This window comes from Megalops cyprinoides, chromosome 17 (assembly GCF_013368585.1).
Source record: "Megalops cyprinoides isolate fMegCyp1 chromosome 17, fMegCyp1.pri, whole genome shotgun sequence".
Lineage (NCBI taxonomy): Eukaryota > Metazoa > Chordata > Actinopteri > Elopiformes > Megalopidae > Megalops > Megalops cyprinoides.
Window position 1 is genome coordinate 9,713,349 of NC_050599.1, and position 26,530 is coordinate 9,739,878.

Sequence of the window (26,530 nt, forward strand, 5' to 3'; positions counted from 1 at the left end):
GTAACCCTAACTAAACAGGAACAAGAAGAAATGTGCATATTGGAACATTTTTCTGCTTAAAAAATCTTATGGTTTAACAGTAATAGCATTGCCGGGAGCAAATTCAGATTGCTCACAAATAAATTTCATCCCAGGTCACGTTTATTCACACTTTCAGGTAATCTTTACAACAAAATTCATACTTTTCATCATACCACAAATCTGCACCAACACTCTACTAATTATACTACCACTACTATCGTAATTCAGTGGACGTTTCTGGCATCATACAGAGGCAATCCACAAGATGTTGCAAGTTGAATTTACTTAACATCTGAATTACAACTGAAAGCATTTCTCATGATCAGATGAAAATGAAAATTGTGCTTTTTGAACATGTTCATGGATCTATGGGTCTTCTTGGGCCCTTGTTAGGAAAGAGGGAGTTATTATGAATTCTATTTTGGCCAAAAACCTGATTCTGAAGAAAGAAAACCTGCCATGAAGCTCAAACTTGGCTGAAAATAGACATTACAGCATGACAATGACCCAAAGTGTTCACCAAAATCTATAAAGGAATGGGTGACTCAGTACAATACAAACATTCTCAGGCAATCACCTCAATCTCCAGAACTCAATCCAATCAAACATATGTAGCAGTTCATAAAGGTAAACCAAAAGATCTGAAGGACCTAGAATGATTATGCCTGAGGAGTTGTATTTCTATACAATTTGCTCTGTACAGTGCTATCAGGATTGAAGTATAACTTCAAAAGCAGAAAAAAAATGATCCAATCACTAAACTGTTTCTTTTACAACATTTTTTCCCTATTTAGTCAGGGACATGAATAATATTGACACTGTATATATCATTTGGCTGCATCATTGAAATGTACAATATTTTTTGTTGTTAAGAACACTACGTTAGTCATATGTACTCACATATATTCATTTAGGACCTCACTGGCTAGCGTGTATCAGTTCTATTAGCTATGACAGACAGATGGCATGACTGCCCAAGCTCTGCTCGATTCAATGAAGGCACCCGATTCCCCGTGAAGAGTACATAGTATGTTCAGGACCTAAACTAAGCAGTGTTTTACAGAGCCGGGTGTTCTGCATTTTCTGAAGATGACTGCTGAGAACGATGAAGGAATGAGCAAGCCGGTCTACAGAGCAGAGACGCCACAAGGTAAGGGCATAGCGCACCCACACAGGGCTGGCTTTCTCATAATATTTAAGCTGTCTGAGTCTGGACATCTAGAGCTTTGTATTTACAGTACTTGTGAAGCAATGCAAATAAGAGGCAGTGTAGTACTCCTCGGTGCCACATACTGTTTGTCTGAAACAAACGAGAGATGTGGATGAGCACCCAGGTCCCATGCACAGAGACACTACTTTTTGTATCTTACTGAATATAAGTAATAACATTTACAGCTTTGTTTTGAAAAAGACAGTTGAGTTAATCTATGGTGCTATAGAGTTTGCAGTTGTGCAGTTTGATAGTCAGCTCTGAGCCAGTCAGTATGATTTCAGAAAGTTGTACTTTTAAACTATGGTAAGGCATAGTGTTATTTTAAATGCTGAAGAATAATCATCTGCTAAGTTTGGATATTTTCCTCATGGATTTCGGGAATTGGCTACCACCTAGGAAATCCGACATGCTAACAGGCGTTATGTAACACCACAAGTGTTGATATGTGGAAAGCACATGTGTTCCAAACAGTATACTATTGTATATTATTGAGTCTCATCCATATTGCACAACTATAGCTGAACCATAAATCATTTTGTGGATTCTCTATCTTTTCATTTACATTTATGCATTTTCATCAAAAAATGCTACAGAGAAAATATGGTCAAAACAATCATAAAATATTACTCACATGGTATCACACTGCAAATTGATGGGAAAGTTCAAAAGTTGTCCAATATTATTTACAGTTGTAATTCAACCAGCCAGCCAGCACACCAGTACTAATAACCTTACAGTGCTTATTTAACTTTATATTGATGCATTTTTATTTAAGCACTTCACAGCTCTTGGGTGCTATTCCCATTCTCACCATATAAACCCTGCTCCCAGAGTCCAATGTTTTTCCTATACAGTATATTAAATATTTAATCAGCTATGTCTGCTTTTGTAATTATTCCATTTGCTGCTGTACTTGGCAAATGCCCGCAGTTCATCATTAGTGGAGAATGTGGCCAACCCTTGTTCTGTGTCCAATAAAATCTCTTCCAGGCTAAAGCTTGTGTTGTGGCTTCTATTCTTCCAACAACATGCCATATAAATCTCTTAGAAGTATATATTTCCCTTCCGCTTACAAACATGAGGTCAACACTTACAAAATAACTTTGACTGTTCCCTTTTTCAAATAAAATAAAATTAGAGTACAAAAATAGCACATATATTTATTATCTAGCACTGGTGGTGGGTAAATAGTGTTAGCAACAAAAAAGTAATGGAATAACCTCACACTATCCCAGCAGTGGTATTCCAAGTTATAAATGTGATGAACAAGTGAACCTGATGAAGAGATTGATCTAAAAATTGTTCAATTAGCTCTACGTAAAAAGAACACTGCTGGGCGAGCAACAGAGTGGGCATTCCTGTTCTTTATCTTGCAATAAGCAATTCCTCCTACAAACACATTTTTCTTCTCATGTATGGATTGCCACCCATAGTTTGGACAAAGGCTAATTCTATGTATTGACTGGACTGGATATTTGAATTGTACTGGAAAAAGATAAGCTGTTAGAGCTTTGAATAAAATATGTAATTACCTGTTTTAACAGGTGGAGAATGGGTGAAACTGGATGGATTTGCTGTCATGGGCTCAGTGCAATTCAATGGATCAGTTACAGGTATATATAAAATACATATAAAATGTGCTCAAATGTTTGTTTATTTCACAAGCATTTAATTGAACAGCAACATTACATAATGAAGTATTATTTTGTGCCCGTCTGAGAGTAGACGTTAGATATGAAAACATTGGTAACATTTATATTAAGGTCCCATTAATTGACTGTCAATTAATATATTATTATGATTTTTCCAAGTCCTGGTCTTAAAGTAGACATCACTGAACCCCATGCACATTACATTAGGACAGACACTGCAAAGTGTGTTAGCTTATGGCATAGGGGCTGATTCAGTCTTAGGAGTGCTGACCCCTTTTTCAGTGCATCTCACTATGCACATTTTCATTTTTGTTGCTCAGACTGAGGTACACGTGTCTCTCAAACTGAGCACTGATTAAATTTCATTTCAGTCTGGAAACCACACCTCTTTTCCAAGAGCTCAGTGGCCGATACATTGATACATATTTTCACAGAGCTCTATCACAGACACTTCTTGTCATTGCAGAACCCAAACTAAAGATATTCACAACCTTAATTTTGATTACTGGTTAATTACTGGTCCGCATCATATGAAATGGGGCTTTATGAGGTTATCTATATAAATGTATGTTGTAGCCCATAATGACTGATGAGTGCATTATTGTCTAAGACTTCATGGCCACATCATTTGCAGAAGGCGAATGTTCAAAAAAGTTTTGAAAATCAAGCAAAGATATTTGTTGAAACTCACTTTTCTATCTTTATTTTGCCTGTAAGTAGGCTGCCCAACTGCAAACAGGTTCACATTATACATGATTACCACTATAGGAGACTTTTTATTTCACATTTTGAGGTGTGCCAGAGTTGCACAGGAAAAACTGATTTAAGTTTCAGGTCAGAGTGCATGTACTGGTATCTTGGCAATAATGTTACGCATGTTAGTAACAACCACTGAAAAGCTACAAATTCATGTTAAGGTTAATAATGTTTCCCTAATTTACTCAGAATATAAAGTTGGTGATGTCCTGAAATTTTGCAGCTGGTGTATACAGCTTCAATGTGCAATTCTATTGAGTGTTCTAATTGACAGAGTTCCCAGTAAGAACTGCCGATGTGGCAGCTATTAAATCAAAGTTTGCGCATCTGAAAAGTACATCCCAAGAAAAACTGTGTCTGCACGACAGCTTTCCATAAGCACAGCAAAAAAATCTGCTGATTCAAACCAAATGAGAACTTGCTTTCTTCCTTTCAGTATTGCTCTGGGATAAAATCACAGACAGAAAGATAAAAGGAAATCTACAAGAATAGCTGGTGCTTAAAGCTGGCTATAAAAATAATTATGACTATAGTTAAGACACATATGTGTTAGATGAGTAACTGAACTGATGTCACACATCATGCATTATCCTGAAATCTGCCCTGTATTCCTTATTAAATCTGGTGTATATTCTTTTTGGAAGCACATTCACTAAAGAAGGGCAGTGTCCAGCACAGAAGCAGGTTTCAGTGGTTTTTAAGTGACTTTAGTGGTTTAGAGAGCAGGGAGAGTGATGGTCTATACGTAAACATGACCTGTGCAACAGACCTTACCTTCTTGATCACTGCAGTTCAAACCCTCCAGCTGCTGCCTCATACCAAAACGCATGGATTAATTTCTCATCACTTCAACTGGCACCGTTAACCATATGGGTCAATGGCAGGGGCGGTATGACCACAGAAGAGAATGTGCGTACCACCCAGCCGTTCATGACATACTCCTCATTTAGCTGTGCTACAAGTCATGAGCTGTCTTATTCTGAGCATACAGAGAGAGAGAGACAGAGAGAGGGAGGGAGAAAGTAGGATAGATACAGGATAGGACAGATACAGAGAGAGGGAGATGTGTTTAATTAGCCAGAAGAAGGACATTGAGGAGACAGTGTGCATAAGCATCATAGTCTCCCCTACTAAAACCCTGCAAGATCCCTGCTTTGCTCAGCCATGTTGGCACTTTCTTTAATTATGAGGGAAGTTAACAGAGACAGGAATTCAAGCCAAGAGTGCAGCCCACACCAGTTTCAGCCAAATCTTTCATACGGAAACTGTCTCAGTGTAATCACTTAAAATTTGCTCCAGCATTTATAATTTTCTGCACTCAATCAGTGTTTGCCTTGTAGAATGACGGATTTTGTGTGTTCCCTCTTTGGTTATTACCATATGGTGTTTATATACCAAGGGCCATTGGCATTATGTAAGATAGATATCCGGGTCTCTGCGGCAGAGTGACAGGGTGTTCAAGGAAGTTTTTCCTTCTTATATATATTGTTTGGTGGTGTAAGGACCTGGGTTCGTAACCAAAAGGTTGCAGGTTCAGTCTCCAACTAACACATTGCCATTGTACACATGAGCCAGGTGCTTAAACTAAATCGATTTAGCACATACATGTTGTATAAATGGATGAATAATAATCATATCCAGTAAACAGACGTTATATTTTCTTGCTCTGGACAGACCAAACTGACTGAGCTGCTTGTGGAAGGTCTCGAAAGGTGTGATTTACCTCAGCTTGGCCATGTGAAATAACATGTGAACACATACACAAATTTAAAAGAGGAAATGGGGGAGAAAAAAAGGTTTTCAGCTGAAAACTATTAGAGGGAACTCCTCCTTGTTATGTCATTGCAATGACTCCACAAGCCAAAAATCTGGGGGGGATGAACGGATGGTGTAAGATCATCTGATTTGTTTTCCATGTCAGAAGTAGAATTACGAGACCAGAGACAGGAAGCTCTGCAGATGACAGCTTTTGCTGCAAGGCTCGGCGTCCGTGTTTTGCTATCAGCAGATTAAGTCATCGCCAGACAGTCACATGCTCTCCATCTTGGTTACATATGTCAAATAATTTGCTTCTTGTTTGTTTATTTCCACTCTCATTTTTATAGAGATTTTACAGAGTGGGCTCTGATTTTATAAGGACCGAGGGCAGAGCAATGTGTTAAAAAGCACCAAAGATGTAGTGCGAGACAGACAAGAACGCAGAGAAAGCGTTCGGGTCAACATACTACATTACAAATCCAGCCTTGCAAGGCCTTTTTGCTCAGTGTTTGGTTGTCATGCCCGAGTAAACACTGGTGATGGGGTTCGTTTCATCTACGACATTTTATGCAAAAGTGAAAAGTTAATTTCATGCTCCACTCAGAGAAATTTTAAATGTTAATACATAATTATAAGGTAACCAGCTAATAACTTATCATATAAGAGGTCGGACTCACACAAGTTACTAGATTCAGTTCTGCCATACATAGACATGTTCCATCTTTGGTGTACACAGCCCTGCTTAAAATTAGCAAACAGAGGATAAATTGCAATCTGTTAATGACAATTAGGGTTAGGGTAAAGAGTAGAAACTATCTCAAAGATGTAAACACCTTCATGGTAATGCTAAAATTATGATGACCATTGCTGGACTGACTCGTGGCAGTGCCTTTAATAAAATTCTGCTTTCAGAGAGGAGGGCGCCCAACAAGCCGGTGCGGGTGAAGGCGCATCCGTCGTCTGACAGCGTTTCGGTGCAGTGGAGGCCCCCGCATTCCTCAGGACCCCAGCAGCCGGGCCGGGTCCGGAGCTACCTGCTGGGCCTGGCCCAGAACGACCGACGGATGGACTACACGCCACTGCAGGCTGACCAAAGGAGCCACGAGAAACGAAAGCTTGGTAAGAGAAGCACAACTACAGCAGCTGCCATCCAGAACAGTGTTTCTCAGCTCTGGTCCTGGGGCCACACAGAGTTTCCAGCTGAGCTCTCAGTTGGGTATTACTGAGCTGTGAACCGAATACTGATCTAGATCTCACTTACTTACAAGAGTATCAGCTGTTTGCTCTTTGTTACAGATAGGGGCTGCTGGAAATGGTTTGTTCTGGCAGAAAGATACAAGTAAAGGTAGTTCTGTAATTTTTTCAATTCATTTGAGCACTTTAAACTAATTAGTTAAAAAGCCAGGTGTTCCACTTTACCTAAGTGGAAATGGTTGTTCAAAGAGACCACAGAGGCCAATGTATGTGTCATTTTACAAGTACAGTAATTAAGCTTAAACAAGACATTTGCTGAATGTGCAACTTTATCTTTATATTACCACAGACGTATCTCCAACACATACAGCACATTTCTTTCTCAAAATTACAGCAGATTAAATGCAGAGGTGTCCAAGAAAAATCAGTATTCAGTCACTGAACTAACTGCAAGCTCAGCTGGAATAAGTAACAGCTATTTAGTGATTCCCTGTAACAGGGCTGGGAAACACTAATGGTCAAATTAAAAGATTCTATTTAAGCATTTAGTTTGGATTCAGTTTCATTTTGCTCACTTATTTCACTTAAAATACCTCCACATTTAAACATATATGAGGCACTGCTCTTGAATCAAACTGCATTTTTATCTAGTCTTAGATGATAGAGAGGAGCAGTGATGTATGGTATGTACAGTAACGCAGGTGTAAAAAATGTCAGGATTGATGTTTTAGTGTCATTGGCCACAATGGTCTGTACCTGTGTGAATGTGTAAACTGTGGATGTATTTGGTATTCCTCTCTGTTCGTAGCCTCTGAGTCCGTGTATGTGGTATCACTGCAGGCACAAAATGCACTCGGGCAGAGCTCCCCTGTTTATAGAGCCGTCATGACCAAAAAAAAAACCGCAGGTAGGTGAACGACCCTGAAGCCCTGTTGTCATTTCAGCTTTACTGGCTACGTAGTCATTTTGCATGCCTTACTGTATGCCTTTGACAGTCAACACCTATTAAGAGAGTATGTAATAGTTCAATATGCAATTACAGGGAGTTGACTGTACATAGGTTCAATTTATTGTCACTTTTCTTTGTGGTGTAGTTGACACAAACTTACTGAAAAAAATTGACCATAATCTTCATGTTGGTCCCTCAGAGCCAGAGGAGGTGCATGACGCCAAGGACATCACAGTGCGAGTCGTGTCCCCTCAGTCAGTGCTCGTCACCTGGGTGGACCCTGCTGTTGAAAAGGAGAAGACAGTCAGCGACTCAAGGTGAGAAAGATCACAACAAGCCGTGCCTCTCACAGTTAATCACCAAACAGTGTTAACTTGCTGATCTTTTCTATTAATGACATGAGAAATGCGTCAGCTGATCAAGTCTGTGTATGTGTGTACCCACACACAGTCACAGTTAACACTTCCAATCAGGTTCTTGCTGTTTATTCTTAATGACTGGCTTAAGTGAAAATTTCAAAATTTTGACATACTATTTAGTAGCTTGGGTTTACCCATGTGGATACATTTGGAAGTTAACACACCTTTAGTTTTTGCAAAAAAAACACATGAAATTGAACAGATCATGCCTTCAGTGGCTAAAATTTGTTTGCAAGGTGGACAACAAGGTTTTTCAGTGCAGGCATACAGTATAGCAAACAAAGCTTAACTAAAAGAAAGAAATACTCATAAAAGGAAAGCTATCTGATACTCTGTGGTTTCCCTATATGTGCCTCCCCATTTATGATTTATGTTTATCTACATTACAGCTAGCAACTCTCTCAAGACTGACAATGCCATAATTATCAGAAAGATATCTTCATCTGTCTCTATGGAGCTCTTTGATTTGAAGTAATCTACTGTTTTAGAATTAGCTCACTAGCCAAGGAATTGCTGATGTCAGCATAATTCACAACTACCTATGGTTTTCATAACATAGTTTCAAACAAATATAGCTGGGATTTATTGCTGATATGCATGGTCATCTTCATTTAATGAAGAATAACGTGACCTGATATATCATGCATGATGGCAGATAACCAAAAACATGTTCTATAGTACATGTATATAGTTATGTCTGAATGAATCACAGTCTCCCTTTAATGTGGAATTCCATGATTGCCTGATGTTCTGTGAGTAGGTACTACACGGTGAGGTACAGGGAGAAGGGAGAGTCTGCCAGGTGGGACTACAGAGAGACTACACAGCGGCGCCTCCTGGTGGACTCGCTTTCTGCAGACAACATGTATGAGTTCTCCATCAGGATCTCACAGGGAGAGCGGAATAGCAAATGGAGCGTTTCTGTTTTTCAGAGGACCCCTGAATCCGGTAGGTTAGTGAACTACCTGATGAAAATAAAAGCTCAAACATAATTCAACTTTGATTACATGAAATGTCTGGACAGCTGCAGGTCATTGAACTTGTTAATACTGATTGCATATTTTTTTCCAGTGTGATTGCACTTACGTTTTGAACTTGAATCTGGGCATAACTTCTAATACTCAGTTCAAATGCACTTTTAAAGAATAATTCATTTATAGTACTTGATACTTGCTATTGAACAAAAAATGAAATTGGCTTTGCTCTTGCCCTTTTAATGGTCTATGTCCATGTCAAAATGTATTATTTCAAGCATAGTTTAGATTCAGTAGATCCATTCTAGAATATAGATTGATGTTCAGCTGCAGAAACATGTGCTATGTAGGGATTAATGGGGTGATATATTATACACTATGTCATAATTGACTTTGAATAAGGGGTCACGTAAATGTCACCGCTTATTGCCTATCCAGTTTTTTGGACCAAAGTCAAAACTTGTTTTAAATGATCTGAGCATGCTTTCCTAGATAATGTTTTCCAGAGTTTTTTCCATTTCAATGCTCCGCAGCAAGAACAGAACTACTCGTTTAAAATGCAGCACTTGTTTTTTTTTTTGTAACAAATTATGTAGCCCCATCGGGTCCACCTGAAAACTTTCTTGTTAAGCCATTAAGAGGGAAAGGGACAGCTGTCACAGCCACCTGGGAACCACCAGAGGAAACCAATGGGAGAATAAGAGGTAGGAGGCTGCACGCTATTGGCTGTAGTACAGAAAACACATGTGTGAGCCATTTTTCTGCTCATAGCTGTAACACAGGCTAAAACTAAGTGTGAGTGTGCTTTGCCCTTAACTTTGAGCAATTAAATTAAGTTTGTTCTTTTTAATCTCTCACATATGCTCATCATTTCAGTGACCAGAAAAGACTACAAAAACCTCAGTATGTGTAATATAAGTATTCCTTAATCAGTTGAGTGACGTTGTAGAAAAATCAAATAAACTCTTTTTTAAGTTTCATTATTTCAGTGCCCACTTACCTGATTATATTGTGCTAGTATATATGAAAACCACTCTCTTGAATGTGTAACTCATAGTTAAGGACAAAGCTCTATACACGTAGCAGTTATATTGAATCTGGGCCTTCCCTAAATTAAATTAACTCAAAGTGTCATTGAAAAATACATAAGAAATTAAATACAGATTTTGTGTACATTAGTATAATATTATTGCTCTTAAACTGCAGAGAGCTTAAAGCTCTCTTCCCATAATCGGAAATTTAATCAAGTCAATTCTAATTTTAACTACACATTTCTATCATGGCTAGCTTCAGGACATATCTAGCTGACTAAATAAGCTGAACATTTTTCATACCAGAAGCCATTTAATTTGTAAAATGTATTCCATAAATAAATGTAATGCATTTTATTGGCAAGCATACCCAAAGCTGCTAGGATGTAATATTACTGAAACCATGGACGCTATTGAAACCATTAATGACGCTATATTAAAAACATTATTTAGTATCTAAATGTTACAAATCAAAATAATTGAAAGCATTGGGTGATTAATTTTAGGAGTAACTTTATGAGAAACGATTCACTCCTTGCATTGTCGCATGCTGTACTTGTTTAACTTGCTAGGTGTTTTAGTTATAGCCATGTGCTATAGTAGATCGTGGTGTGTTTGTGTGTGTAGTCAAGTCACTGTTGAGCATGTTGTGAACCAGAGACCACCTGTTGACGTGCATTGCTAGTAATGCGCGTTCTAATTCATCCCATCCATGCAGTCTCCACCTTCCAACCGTCTGCCAAATCATTTCAGAATACATTCTTTCATACGCCCCCGCTCTCAAACCCTTTGGAGCAAAGTCCATTACATATCGTGGAAGCGCTACCTCTGCCATTATCGATGGCCTTCAGCCTGGGGAACGCTATATTTTCAAAATTCGTGCCGCAAACAGGAGAGGACAAGGTCCCCAGAGCAAAGCCTTCAGTGTCGCTATGCCAACAAGTAAGCAAACATTTCCTGTTTGTCGCTTTCTGTAACGTGTGCAGGTACCGTACCTCATGAACTCACGTAACTTTCTTTACAACATTTCCTTGGCTGCATGTTTGTTCCTTTGTCCGTAACATAACACAGTGACTGATAGCGTTTTGTACACTGGTTTTGTAACCACTTGTGATGTTAGTTGCCATTGCTTTTTTGTGTGACCAAATCTGAGGTGTTACTATTTACATTTTTTTCCTTGGTCTTTGTAATATAAGTACACTGTTATTTGTGGTGACCCAAAGAGGTAAAATGTGTCAGCACGCTATGTAAACTATTGTCATTGCTGGTAATTTTCCTAGGATAATAGGCATGCAGTTCTTGTACCTGCAGTTGATTTTTTTTAAGTACTGGGAATTAAGGAGGCTATTAACATTACTGAATGATATCACATCTTAAATGTTTCTCTTATGTGGCAAAAATATAAATATAAAAAGAGTGTTTTATATTTTCCATCATGTTAGGTGTCTGCATTTTCAGAAAAAGGGTGCTGAGAAAATGATGCAGGCGCTAAACAAATATCTCTTCTTTGTTGCTAGCCAGTACGGTTGCTTCAACTCCATCTCAACACTCCAGGAATCAAGATAGCCGCAGAACGAGTCACGGTTCCTCAAGGACCACAAGACCTGATACCACAGATAGCACAGACTCTGATCTTCAATCTGTGGAGGAAACAGAGGAACCCACCCAATACACGCCAACGACCGTTAGCCCCACAACAAGAAGAAGCCGACCCCTCTCACAGACTAGATCTTACCACAGTATTTTTTCCTCTGTAAGATCTAGTGTTCGCGGTGGGGGTTCAGCCACCACTCAAAGAACAGGAGGTACTTCACTGTCTCCTCAAGCTAAAGAGAAAGAAAGTAAGGAAGACAAGGATCGTGAATCTCCCAAGGAAATCACAAAAGCTTCAGAGTCATTTGATGAGTATGAAGAGGAAGATGTGGATGAGGACAACGAAGAAAAGCAGCAACTTACCACTCAAAACAACGTTGTGCACGCAAAAGCTGTGGAAGACAAGACCCACAGCAGGACTAACAGGAAGGATGCTACAGACTCAAGCTCCGTTGTTAAACCTGCCAGTTCTGCACCAGAAAGCCCAGCCGCACCACTGAAACCATCTTCTGGTTCGTTACCTAAAGCACCAACTAGTAGACGAATCACCCCTGGTCTGAGACCTCGCACATCATCAGACTCAGAAACCAGCAAACCGAGAAGACCGATCTCCCATTCCTCTGTGTCTCCGACGCAGGGTTCCGACACATCCTCTGCATCATCAAACAGCCAAGAGTCTGCTGCCATAAGGAAGGACCACACAGCTAGAACTTACCCTGAAGGGAAGGAGTCATACGACCTTGATGGCACAGAAGTCAAACCTTCAACCCCTGCCCCACAGGAATCCCTCCCAGATCCGCATGCAAAGCCTTCATCACAATTCCCGGGAAGGGGCAGTGCTTCCGTTCCAACCAGCCGCCACACAGCTGCTGGTGCCGTTAACGGCAGAAGGAAGATTCCCGCTAGGGGAAAACTGAGCAGAGTCCACAATGGTCAACGTAAACCTGGCTCCTCTTCAGCAACATCTCAATCCACGTTACCGACAGGTGCCCAGAGTCCACAGAGTGGTTCCCACTCTTCAAGCAGCCCGCACACAGAAAATGATGAAGACTACAAAGCAGAAGAAATGGAGACTCGGGACGAGAGGCCGAGTTCTTCCTCTCAAACAACTAATTCTCACTCCCCTTCCTTGCATGTTCCCAGTGAGGATACCCATACCAATGAAGATGAAAAGGTAATCAGCTCCCAGGACACGAGCTTTGACACTCTGCCATCTTCTAGGACCAATCTCGGCACTTCAGGACATGGAGCAACACCTTCACTTCAAAATCGCAATCAAAGATTTGGCTCTGGAAACAGGGTAAGGCAAGGCACAAGGGTCCCTTCCAGCAGAGACTCATCCTCACCTTCAATCGGAGCCCGTCCACCCATTTTGAAACCCGTACCACATTCAGATGTGTCCATGACCCAGGAGACAAAGGAGAAAGCAGAAACACCTTCAACGTCATTCCCTTCAAAGAATGATGCCACTTCTGGTTCCTTGAAACCCTCAGGAAGTGGTTCTACAAATCCTATGACCTCATCTCCTGTCTCCTCACCCTCTTCTCCTGAAGACACACACCCCAGTGATCCCATCCTGAAAAGCCCTGGATCAAAGGACAGGGACAGTGATTATGATTATCACGGAAGCAAGGATATATATGGCAAACACGAAAAAATTACTGTTACCGTGCCCCCCAAGGCAGCTACCTCAACTGTGGGAAAACCTCACAGCCCAGACTCAAGCGATAATGACAGCATAGAGAGAGACTCAACGCCTGATAAACTGGGCTCTTCCTCTGTGCCGTCTCTCCCCCGTCGACCTATCGTGGGACCCAACGGCCGATTTCGGTACCCCCAGCTCACAAACCGTCAGACCGGTTCTAGGTTTCCTGGTAGGTTGCTTCCATCACAGCACACAAGGGTGGGCTCCTCTGACCCCAACTCTGCTTCATCAAGCTTGCCGTCTTCTTCTTCCTCATCCTCCTCTTCCTCAAGTCAGCCGGCATCGTCCACAGACCGAGGGACCACCGTGAATGGCGGATCGTCCCGAGTTTCGTCCTCTCTCTACCCTCGCTCATCCTCCAGGCATACCCCTAGCGAACGAGCACAGACCTCATCCTCTTCTCAGCCCTCATCTACAGCATCACGGGAGCCCGTTCAGGGCACAAGGACACGCTACCCGAGCCGTGCAGATGTTGCTTTCAGAGGAAAAACACCCAGCAGTGTTTCAAAACCTACCTACGAGCAAGGTAATGTGGTTTGGCTGAGCTAACATTTGAAATCCCCCAGTGGTTGCACTTATGTTCCATTTGTGCAAGGCTAATACTGTTTTGCATGTTATTCATGTAAGAAAATTAAGGCATGTCCTCACTTTTGTTAAAAGACTTAATATTACAAAAAATACAATACCAGTGTAATGTAAAACCAGATGGCAAATTAACCAAAGTTTCAAATGCATACAAATGTAGCAAGTGAATACAGTGTTAAGGGTTTATGGGTATTACAGGTTTCAGACTTTAACAAAACATAATCAAGACCAGATGGTATCTATAAAATCGAATTCAAGCTTATTTGGATGTCTTTTTGGAAACCACAAACTAAAACCACTCAGAATCATTTCCTTATAGTGAGTGAAATAACAACTGATAATTTAAACGAAATAAAAATCATTTCTTGACTTGCTGTGATTTCATGCCTTGCTCAGGGAAGAATGGCCGTCCAAATCTTACAGCAACCAATGGAAAAGGTGTCTCCACATCCAATGGTAACACCAAACCAACAGGTCGTAAATATATCAATGGTCCTGAAGGAATGAAGTGGGTGGGTAATCACATTGAAATATTTTTATTTCCCCTCATGTCAGATGTATTTTCTTACACATATATCACAATTTTCCCATACAACACAGGAAAATGTTCTTGTTTTTACTCAGATAGTGGACTTGGATAAAGGCGTTTTGATGAATGAGGACGGAAAAGTTCTACAGGATTCCCAAGGCCGGCCTCGTCGCGTGGTCCTTGGGGAAGATGGGCGCACTATTTTTGGTTTGTTTAAACCGTTTTCATTTTAATGCAAATGATAATACAGCATACTGAGAAAATACCCCAAACTGGTACAGCCTGTACTCTAAGTAAAACCCAAGACACGGAAAAATAAGTAATCAGCAACTCATATACCAAAATGGTGTATAAATAAGCCGTGATATGAATAATGGACATTACTGTCACTCAAAATGCAATTTGTCACAGTAAACAAAAGTGCTTAAGGGTGTACACAGTACAAGGAAATATAACTGTGTGTAATAACTGTGGCTTCACAATTATACCTCATTGCACATTAATCCACAAGCCATGTCAGGCATTCATTTTATGGAGAACATTAAAGCAGGCTTTATGCCTTATGCCTGGTTCACCTGAAACCAAAAAAATGAAATAACATAAAAGTCAAACTTACACACAGTTAACACTTTACACCAAGAACCCAATATTAATTAACCACCAATAAAACGATATTAAGTAATCTTATGAACACTAATCCTGTAATGCAGGCCTTCTCATTCACATTAATAAATTGTTTTGCGGTTCCTGTCCTAACATAGGCACTACTCACTTGCAATAAATGACTTATGAACAGTCATCAAACATTAATTTATGTTATAACTGACTTGTTTGGTCAGATCTGTCCTAAATTAATTTGTAGGGGTGACTGATGTCTACAGGCACTGCAATAAATGTATTAATGTTTTAATAATGTGTTACCTACTGTGTACTTAATGTGACAACACATTTCCAGCACACTCCAGAAATTGTTGTGTATCACCACCGTTACCACTAGCCTACAATACATGTGTTGGCTCTGAACTGTAACAGCTTAACTGACCATTATCTTTCTCCACCAAAGATGATCAAGGGAGTCCACTTGTGAACCCTGAAGGGTTGGCACTGTTCGGACATGGGAGAGACAGCAGACCAGTGGTCAACCCCAAGGATAAGATTTTCACTTTGGGTGGAAAGCCAATAGTCGGCTTGGACCGTCCTACTCCGAGAACTACAACCACAACCACCACTACAGTTCCTACAACCACACCCGAACCAACAACCATTCCGACCACTACTGAGATGACCACTGAGGAGCCAACAACCGCACCTATCCTTCCAACCTGTCCACCAGGAACCTATTCTAGGATGGACTCCCAGGGATACCCAGTTCTGGATGAAGATGGTATACTCAACTGTTACCCAGAAGGTAAGACCATTAGTGATACAGAGATCCTGACAGGATGGAAGAGTAGCAGTTCATTTTATACTACAGCTTGCAAATGGGTACTATTATGAAAGAATTACAAACTGCAGAATTTATTTCATGCACTGAAATTAGTAGTACTTTACATACTATGACGACTACAATGAAATTAAATGACAGATCAATAATGATGAAAAGTCATTATTTATAATATAAATCAGATAGTGACAATCTTGTTTTAATCCTGTGTGGCCCTGAAAGTGTAAAAATGCAGGGAATAAACATTCATGCCTTTTACTTCTACATTGTTTACTTTGCTGTTCTATTGTAGGTTATATAGAAATATACAATGCCTTAGTCAGACCTCACCTGGGATACTGTGTGCAGTTCTGGGCACCGCACTATAAAAAAGATATCGAGGTTCTTGAAAAGGTTCAAAGAAGGGCAACTAAATTAGTTCCTGGCATGAAATATAAAAGCTACGAGGAAAGACTGAAGTTACTTAACCTAAGTGAGAGAAGGCTTAGGGGTGATTTAATTGAGGTTTTTAAATTTATAAAAGGACTCAATAAGATTAACTATAATAGATTTTTTAGGGTGAGTTCAGTCTGTAAAACAAGAGCACATAAATGGAAACTAGTTAAGAGTAAGTTCCACACTGATATAAGGAAATATATCAAATAGTTATCAATACATGGAATAGGTTCCCAGGTCATGTAGTTGAGGCAGAGACCCTTGCTGTGTTCAAGTCTAGACTTGATGCAGTTTTGGATACTCTTTAATTAAGAAATGGAGAGCTTAGTTGGGCCGAATCACCTGTTCTTGTCATAATATGTTCTTATGTTCTTATGTAGGTGCCTACCTTGAGTGTTGCAGCAATCCAGGAACTGACATTAGTTATGTAAGGGTTAAACACACAGAAGCATTTTAGAGGGTTTACACAGTTAAATCTAGGGCTATTTGACTGGTGTCAATGGGATATTCAACATAATTCAATTACAAAGAATCTTGCATGATCACCTCTAACAGAATACTTCATGAGCAGCACATACTTGGGTTTGAATACAGATACACACTGTTTGCTTCATAGCAATGCCCCCATTTTTATGTTGTTGACACCAGCTAAATTATGCATTTTCAACATAGAACAATTATTAAAGGCAGGAAACACAGGTTGTGCTAAATGATAAATGGGCAAGAAGCATATCAATATATCAATTACGTTTTGTTTGCATTGCACAATTCATTCCGCGGCCACTCACTGCTGTGCTATATCTACAAGAGTGTCAACAATGCTGAATGTTTGAGTTTGAAAATGTGCAATAGCATCTCCTGCTTCCTCAACAGAAGGGTCCGCAGGGATGGAAATGGATTCCATGGTATCTCTCACCATGGCGCCTGACAGGGCTGATGCTTTTGCTATTGAAGAAGGTACCAGCTGAGAATGGCTACATGCTGCCATTGGATCTTTTTTGCACCTCCGACTGCTTTTATCCCCTTTCTGTCTTCCGTTTTGCTTGATTGTGGTCTTGCCGTGTATGTTTATTGTTTTTTTTACTTGTCTGGTGCTTCACTGGCTTGTCACGTACTAACATTCATGTTCAAAACTGCACCACTAACTACAGCTAAATCTTCTAGCATGCTTTCTGAATGAGCCATGTCATGTGACTTTGCAGATCTGAATGTCAGAATAAAACTGGCTTGTTTGCTTTGAATATTAGCGCTCACACAAAACATACCTTCAGGTGCACTTACCCTGGACAGTTTTTTGTGCGTTTTTGTTTTTTGCGTTTCCTTTCACCGTATTCAGTGACTAATCTGACGTGAACTTTGATTTGACAATCGAAAAGGCTGTTCAAGAGCTGGTGGGATGGAGGCTACATCAATGCATCCCAGGTCCAGTCAGTGGCAGCGATGCTGAGGGGGGATCTGTTGGATCAGTCCTCCTTCCGCTGTTTGGCTCTCTCTGTGGGAGGAAGCAGCTGCTTTGGCTGCCCATGCTGTGGAGGGAGAGGAGGATGGACCGTCTTCCTCTCCCTAGGGCTGGAACAGCAGCTTCACTGTGGGCCTGGACTAGTGATGGGAGGCAGAAGCATCACAATGGGTGCTGTCATGTCAATCACTGACCAATCAAAATGCTTTGCTTGCCACAGCAAAATGCCATGAACCATTAAAAAAGTGAGTCACTGATAACACATGATAGCTCCACCCATTCTGGGTTCATGAAGCCTCCTTCTCCCATCACAAGCCAGCACAAATAGATATGTATTAGCCTCGGGAGAACTGACTAGATTTAGGAAAGGAAGTTAAAAAGAAAGCATGCTATGTTAGGTCTAAAAGAACAGATGATCCTAGTGAGAGTAAGGACTTTTATATCTCTTTTTGGGGAGCTCTGGCCAATGGGCTTTGTCTGGCACAAGTGAAATACAGCAAGACTAGGATGTTGTTAGAGTTTATTTATGAGTTTCCAACTATAATCTACTATTTTGGATTTTGCAAATTGTTAAAAAAAGTTCTGGCAAACAAAATACAAAATTTACAGCAAGCAATGACATTAGTACTACATAAATTATGGAAGTGAATGTAGGGTAACAGTTACCAACTACTGTTAAGCTTATGCAGTTGTATTAAGGGTTGGGTTTAAGGTTAGGGTTAGATAAGGAGGTTGAGAATACTATGGCACACGGCAGCACATGTGGAGAACAGTTATGTGGTAATTTAATATGGTTACTGTATGTAATTACATAGGTATTGTAACTGGGTATTTCAATGTAGAATCCTCTGCAGAGGGATACAGAACTGTATACATGATGGTGTTTGTTTATAAACTTTCCAACCATAAGGACACACTTTTCTGAGACTCCTCAAAATAGGCAATTGTACAGAGACAACTTTCCAAAAGCAAATACCCCTTTTATAATAACTTTTAACACTACACAGTGCCCTGAACATTACATGGGCCCAAATAACCATTTATAACTCCTCAGTCAGAAGTATGCATTTGAGTTAAGGGTTTTGAGTATTTCAAACCAGCAGAAATTCTGAGCTTGATTTTTATGAGTTCTGTCTTTTTAGAACACTTTGTCATCCAGACCACATTGCCACCAACAACTGAAGCTCCAACAACTGAAGAGCCGACAACCGAAGTTCCAACAACCGAGGCACCGACGACAACGGAAACACCAGTCCCAGAGCCAGTCATGAAGCCTTTGAACTCCACCCCCACTTCACTGTTCGATGCTGCCGGAAAGAAGCGATTCACAGGTAATCCGCGGGGTTTGTATGTGGGTCTGAGAACTCAAGAACTATAGTAACCCATTCAGAAAAGAGCAGGGAATTTATGTTAGAGACAGGATGCATGAAAGATGCATATGGCCTGTGCAGAGTGTCAGGTGAAAGGCCTGAGTGAGAGGTGAGATGCTCATGTGCACCCTTGTTGCAGCTCATTTAAAAAAATAAAAAAAAAAAACGTAACCTTCACCACCACAGGGCTCTTTGAATCAACAGGTTAACATTCTGTGATGTGAGATGCGTCCAAGGAAATCCCTACAAATGCTGGTGCAAAAGGCTTTTGACTCAACAACCATAAATAATGAGCGCTGCCTTAGATGATGTTCCAAATTCAAACTCTCATTCTTCAAGAAGTCAGCAGTAATAGCTTCTCTTACCGCTGGGAGAAATTACATCTAGATTTTCATTCTGGCATAACGCATAATCCCTATAAATTCGCTAAACTTGACACTTGCATGCTCTGTGTCTATACAGCATTGACTGACAAAAAAACAAATGAACACAGGTGGCCGTGCGCCATCATTGTATTGCTTGGGAAAAGTATCACTGGATTACACACACTGACTAATGTCATATCATATGTCTTTCCTCTTTGAGAAAGCACATGATGTATTAGAGCTACAAGGGGATGATAAATATAATTACTTCATAATTCCTGGAGAAGTACGCCAATAGCTCTGCTTTTGAAAGCTCTATTTTTTCCATTAAGACATAAACTAGAAATGCTCATGGGTCTTCTGCTTCAATGCACTGTCTTCCTTCCTCTACAAGCTGCTCTTATATTGAAGTCTGTATAGTCCACCCCCCAATGTATGTCTCTGTTTAGATTTGAAATGTTCTCTCGCAGAAACAATAGACAAACACTGTAATGAAAAACCGCATCAGTGGCCTTTGTTCACTACACTGTAGGGTGCAGCGAGATGGCTTTGTATCTGTTTTACTTTGCCTTGCTTTGTTTTGTGTTTGCTTTGTTTTAGATATTGGTTTGTCTTTGGTTTGGTTTTATTTGCTGGAAAAAATATCTATACCACATGGCTTACAAGAATGGTTCTTGACATGACTCATGTCACTGCAAAGAGATGGAAAGCATTACAGCCATCATAGGTCAGAGACCAGTATCTAGCTCCAGCATATAATAATTTATTGTGGTCAGTACTGCCTTATAATGAGGGTGTCAAACAGCATATTTACGAGACACATGGGTACCTCTTTAGAATATCCTGAAGTTATAAATACTCAATAAAGCATGAATAATTACAGTACACAGCACATGCTTAACAGAAAATTGTTCACATGTAGTACAACATTAATAAATATGTTAGCAGCCCTGGCCACTTCCTTTATAAGTTGAGAAAGCCCACACAAGGATACAATCAGTAACAGTGCAGTACGGAGAAGGGAATATATACAACATAGCAATGTAGTGTTTGGCAATTGTCTCCTTTTTGACACCGACACTAACATTTATCCATGCCATGTATTTTTTAATGATGTATAATGTAGTTAATAATACGTATATACATAAATTTAATGTCTTGTGCAGTAATTCAACACAGGGTTTAGAAATCCTATTTCAGATTAAAATATGTGTGCAGAGAGGATAAATTGTTTGAGTGTGTCAGGCAAGTTCTGTAAAGAATAATGAGGCTAAGAATTTTCTTTGTGATGTTAATTGTTAATTTTTGGGAGGACAGTTAATTTTATGATTCCATTTAATGTAGTATCATTGAAAGACATGATATAGTCTGAGTTTAAACAGGTAACTCCTCAAATGGAAAGAAATAAAACATTTTGGAAATGAAATACAAACACTTCATTACACAAATACAGTATTATTGGCAAATCTGAGCCGCTCAATTTATGGAGGCCTGAACTTTCTTGCATCTAAATTATGACAGTGCAAATTAAGGCATTTGAGGACAAAAACACTACTACAGCAATAAAACTCTTCTCTTATCCTCCTATAAGAAAATATTATTGTAGTAGCCTTGGATATGTTTAGAAACAGTCACGTGATAGTATCACAACAAGGATGGAATCCAGTGATCTAAACTGAGCTAAGTCAATTTACCGAGGAGTCACGCAGACTCACCGCTAACTTAATGTGCTTGTTTTGGCCTATCCGGTGTATTGACTGCTTTTGGCAGGACTTAATCAGAACAGAAATGTTCCCTCCTTCCCATTAACGAATGGCCCCATTGGTGGCAGTCAGGCTCCCAACGACAGCTCCGTCTCGAACCCATCCTGTCGAGTAATCAAGGAACCTGTCTTCCCCTAAAATGTCCAGGGCGAGAATGGGCCCGGTCCAGGCCTGGCGCGAGTTAGGCACTCACTGGCACACAATCACAGGGGTGATGGATTGCCCCTGTGATGCACCGAGATAGGACCACGCCGCACACATCTGAAACCCATTACATTTTGGGGGGAAAAAAAAAGATGCTGACATCGGCAGTGTCTCCCCGCGGCTGTGTCCTGAGACACCTTGCGATTTATGACTTTAATATCCCAGGTTCTCTGAGCTCTCCAGGTTTCCACGTCTCCTGTCTGTCTGTCTGCAGCTTTTCACCACCTCAGAAAATCTCTGTAGATGGAATCAGTGGCAGCTGACAAGCTACAAATATGGGAGGCAGAGATAGAAGAGAAATTAATGTTCATACTGACATGATAACGATCCTGGATTTGTTGTTCATGATGAACCAACTTGCCAGCTTGGATCACCCAAGAGAAACTGTTTTCTTTATTACTAAATTATGCCACAACCTTTGTGGCATGAGGTCATTTTAATAAAAAAAAAAAAACAAAGAGTCTGAATTACATTAAATAATTCTGTACATACATCTTCTGCATGTAGCTACAACATGTAGTTAAAAAGGTATCCAATTTATGCATAAAAAATGTTGTGTGTATCTCTAGCCATCCACTGTTAATACACAGTGTAAAGGGGATTCAGACTGATTCCAATCGCAAATTACACGCACAAGCATTATGAGAAGCAAGCATGGCAGAAGTTGCATAATGCCTTTGTGAAGTGCTCTGAAGAGAAAGGCCAAAAAACAATCAGGTTACAGAAAGAAGCCTGCGCATAGCGAGTTTTGTGAAACGAGCCCCTGGCTTTTACAGGTGGCGTCCTATCCAAGTGCTAACCAAGCCCAGCTCCACTCAGCTTTAGCCCACAGGCAGCAGAAGGATACAGTGTGGTATGGCTGGCGAAACAGTCTTGGAAAAGCTACTCCTGTCACAGCTTTGAGGATTCCAAGATGGAATACAAAAGGCACACTGTGTGACACATACCCTGGTCAGCTGATTCCATTATTTTTCTGGATGGGATCTCAGCTGCGATTTCAGCTGGCACTCCCAGGACAACAGGCCGAATGCGAAGTTCAGGAAAGACAGAAAGGAATCTCGTATGTGTCATCGTGGTGATTAAAAACAGCCGACACTGTATTTACCCAAGCCCACTTAGAGATGTTATTTAGTTCCATTCTTAAAAACAAAGACAAAACCACTTGGAGTAATTCAATGCTGCATGACAAACTCCCCGTCCTGTCTGAAAAATTGCAGAAAAGGAACAACTTCTTTCCATCTAACTACATATTTCATGCTCGCTCTATGAGCTCCATTACAGAGTTCCATTATCGGAATGTGGAGTTATGGACAGTGAAGACACATGATGCATGACGCTAGTTATCCCTGCCGGGAATGAGTTCAGCAGACACATGATGGACTGAAACGTGACATACTTCAATCTTTAAATCCACAGATGAACTCTCTGAGCCTCTCAGGTGACTGAAAACCCATTGTTTGATAGTTTATGAACCTTTTATGTTCCCTGACGTACATATACTTTGAGCCCGTTTGTTTCTTGCGCTTTTGAGCACCACAAACATTCGCTTTCAACACGCAGTAGATACTACTCAAATCTGCTGTCGATGGCACACCTGGTTCCCTGCAGCTAATTTCCAAGGTGAAACACGCTTCCAGTCCTTGTAATGAGATGTCTTCAGCAGTGCACAGCTGCAGATAACACCTCATTAGATAATCTTCAGTACGGCTGACACTGGAAATTAAAGTGCTGTCAAAGTATTCTGCGTGCAAACACAAAAGTTAAAGTAATTTTGATGGCTAATGCAATCTAAAAGATCCAGGTTTTGTGGCAGATTTAATTGTACTACAATTTGTGGAACATTCAGTTAAAAGTAGTTTGGAACTTTTCAAGCTCACAATCCAGTAGAGAAAATGTTAATGGCCAAGGTAGCAAATTATTTTAAAACCAAAATTTATTTGGCTCAACCTGTCATTCTGGAAACATCATGTGATGTCAAGTTAAGAACAAACTGTGCAAGGAGAGGACTTAAGGTATGGCAATGAAGCAGAAATTTCTTAGAATTCTGGTGTCTGAACAGACCACCTGCCTCTCACAGTCTAAGAAACAAACTTGATCCCATCAGTTCCCACAGATTCAGGGACTTCTCATAAGTGTGAACTTCAGTGCCTGATACAAAACTTGTGTACCATTTTGCTTTCGGTTTTAAGATAGGTACAATGCCATGTTGATGAAAAAATTAAATACTAAAAATAAACAGTTGATGCTCCTCTGCGCAATGATTTAGAAAAAATGCGCAGAAATTTAAATATAAGCCAATAGGAGGTGTTCCACAAGTGATCAGTTATGTTCAAATTTTTCTTTTTTTTTCTTAAAAAAAAAAAAAGACACCTGCATAGTTGTCTGAAGTTTATAGGCCTTTATAGTTCACAGGCCTTTGTAAAGCTGCATTTGTGGACATGCTGAACAACTATAAAATCTCACTGAACATCTTCTACAGACATTGCGCTTTAGAAACAGAATTTTTAATTGTAGAGAATATCCTATCCAACATCATCTTATGTTGCTGCTTCAACACAATTCCATTGGAAGTTAATCACAAAGTCGAAGCTTGTAAGTTATCACACACTGAGCGGGGTGTTGTTTTACCACTGAGCATCAAGCTTAACCTGCTTTATTAAAATGAGTATGCATAAATGCACCATTTAAAACCCAGTGTGTAAATTGATAACATTCAATAATAAACATTGGTAAGCTTTGTAAGATGCAATGGTTAAGGTCAGTCTTTAATGCTGTCAAAACAAATGAAATTCAATTAAACTAAAAATGCTACTATATTATTATTATTGAGTAGGCAGAATTCAAGCTTCACACTCATAACTGCCTCATGCTCATCGGATCGTCTCTTCTCTTCCCAGCACCATACGTCAACTACATTCGCAAGGATCCTGGAGCTCCCTGCTCACTCACAGAGGCCCTGGAATACCTGCAGGTGGACGTCCTGGAAAACCTCTTAGAAAAGGACAGTCACGGCATTAACCAGCCCCCCAAGAACAAGCCCCACAACATCACCGTGGTGGCCATGGAGGGCTGCCATTCCTTCGTCATCCTGGACTGGGCACGCCCGCTCAAAGGCGACATGGTGTCAGGTAAGTCTCAAGTTTTGAAGGACGGTGGATGCCAAGTCAATGGCAATAATGAAGCAGATTTATAAAAGCTTTGTATGTCCAACCAAACATTTGCCCTGTGTTAAATTTCCTCCACCTTGGGTGACTTTTGAATGCATTAGTTTCATAAGAGACAGAGTAGAGAACTAATTGTTAGATACTGTGTGTGATTATTGCACTGAGATACAATGGGCATTCCTTTTCAAGACTTCAAATGTACATTTACAGTTCCTATTTTCTTGAAACAGATGTGTGTATTCAAGTGCACGTTCGACCCTCCTAAACAGACTGAAATTGAGTTCACTGAAGCCTGCATGATAGAAAGGATTTCATGTTGGAATGATAATGGAATTCAATGTGGAATGAAATGATGTGTATTTTTTAAAGATGGAAGAACTAAGTCAGTGAAATGAATATTAGTGTTTTCATTGGCTTGTGAACAGAAATCTGTAGATTTGACCAAAGGCATATGATTTGATGACTAGAACAGATATCAACCGTTTGTTCACCATTCCTTGTAATAATATTTCTAACAGTTTTCCAGATGTCTTATCATCTCTTCATTAATATACTTTGTTAAATGAAATTCTACCAAATCAACAGCATATTTTTTGCCTCTCCTAAAAGGTGTGGCAGTGCCTTACCTCACAGCTTAGACCCAGCTGTACTGGCAACCATCCAAGGGAAAAAATGTGGTATTTGATAGGAACAAATTTGAACTAGTTGAGCACGAGAGCTTCATGCATAAATTTTCCAGTGAACCTGTGGTGAGATCTTAGTGTTCAGGTGTTTTTTAGGGGAGGGGGGCTGTTTTTCTTTAGTCATAAAATAAAGTTATTAAAAACAGTGCGTAACAAATCCCTGTAAGAGCTCTGATTGGTCTCTCGCGTAATCCTCAGGGTACATGGTACACAGTGCTTCATACGATGACGTCCTGAACAACCGCTGGTCCTCGAGCACAGCAACCGGCACCCATCTGCCGGTGGAGAACCTCAAACCGAATTCAAGGTTTGTCATTATCGCATTTCGTTCAAGTGGGAGGCTAACTCGTCGTGACGGCAGCAGGCAGGCTCTTGTGTGACTAAGCTGGCCAGCTTAAAGCAATCTGATCCAGGGTTTACCACATCGTTAAACTGCATCTCACAGCGCCAGCAGGGGAGATTGACACGGGACAGACACAGTTTTGCATTAAAACAGTTACATTTGACATTCATTGCAAGGAGAAAAGGGCACCAAATTTAGCCTTACAACATAAAATATGAGCATATATGTGACTCACAGGAGCTTTCCGGGGGCAGTGGTTGCTCTTGTTGGAATGTCTCAATAGTATCAAATATGGTGCAGCACCAGACTCCACAAAGGCACACAGGCCCCTATTTGCTATGATTTTGGAGTACCACAGACCCACCCATCACGGGCCTTTTTCATCCAAACGTATCAATTACACACTCACTTAACACAGTTCAGATGAGGGACACGCTACCAACAGTTCAGGCTGTGTGTGGGGTTTCACACACAAGCAATTATAAGATAATCACTTCAAATTCATTACAGATACCAAAATAAAAGGGGATTTACTCAAAGTACTGTGCCGACACACAATAATTCAAAAGCCTCCTTTTGTTTTTCCACAACTCCTGTTGCAGCTATGCTCTTTGGGTTGCTCACTGGCTGTCCTAGATACTTAAAAAGCTTTCTCTGTATATATTTCTGTAACGAACAGTAACCTCTGCTGTGTGTTTGCTTGTTCACTTTGCTTGCTTTCTCATTTTGGTTGTGAGTTCAAAGACATAGACTGCGATTCATCATAGAAGCTGTCTAGAAGGGCACTGAGGGTCACTTGCATCCAGTTACACTTGATGATCACTATTATTAAAGTCTCCATAAATGTGAAATTACTAGCACATGCAGTCTCAAGCACAACTCAAAGCCATTCATGCTCGCATTAGTAAGTAACCCACTGTG

General features: G+C 40.3%; 1 protein-coding gene across 2 annotated transcripts in view; it reads left to right on the forward strand.

Annotated features, from left to right (window-relative positions):
• Window positions 1-26,530, forward strand: part of fndc1 (fibronectin type III domain containing 1) — a 43,349-nt gene that overhangs the window by 10,656 nt on the left and 6,163 nt on the right. Inside the window, exons 3-18 of one of the 2 annotated variants that reach the window (XM_036550505.1) lie at window positions 1,085-1,171; window positions 2,779-2,847; window positions 6,313-6,519; window positions 7,403-7,501; window positions 7,743-7,860; window positions 8,723-8,910; window positions 9,533-9,640; window positions 10,721-10,909; window positions 11,485-13,791; window positions 14,247-14,362; window positions 14,475-14,586; window positions 15,443-15,787; window positions 17,132-17,215; window positions 18,860-19,048; window positions 24,317-24,547; window positions 25,465-25,573. In XM_036550505.1, the coding sequence (XP_036406398.1) occupies window positions 1,085-1,171; window positions 2,779-2,847; window positions 6,313-6,519; window positions 7,403-7,501; window positions 7,743-7,860; window positions 8,723-8,910; window positions 9,533-9,640; window positions 10,721-10,909; window positions 11,485-13,791; window positions 14,247-14,362; window positions 14,475-14,586; window positions 15,443-15,787; window positions 17,132-17,215; window positions 18,860-19,048; window positions 24,317-24,547; window positions 25,465-25,573 (4,558 nt within the window). Of the gene's footprint in view, window positions 1-1,084; window positions 1,172-2,778; window positions 2,848-6,312; window positions 6,520-7,402; window positions 7,502-7,742; window positions 7,861-8,722; window positions 8,911-9,532; window positions 9,641-10,720; window positions 10,910-11,484; window positions 13,792-14,246; window positions 14,363-14,474; window positions 14,587-15,442; window positions 15,788-17,131; window positions 17,216-18,859; window positions 19,049-24,316; window positions 24,548-25,464; window positions 25,574-26,530 lie in introns of those variants that run through there. The other variant, XM_036550504.1, reaches the window with a different exon arrangement.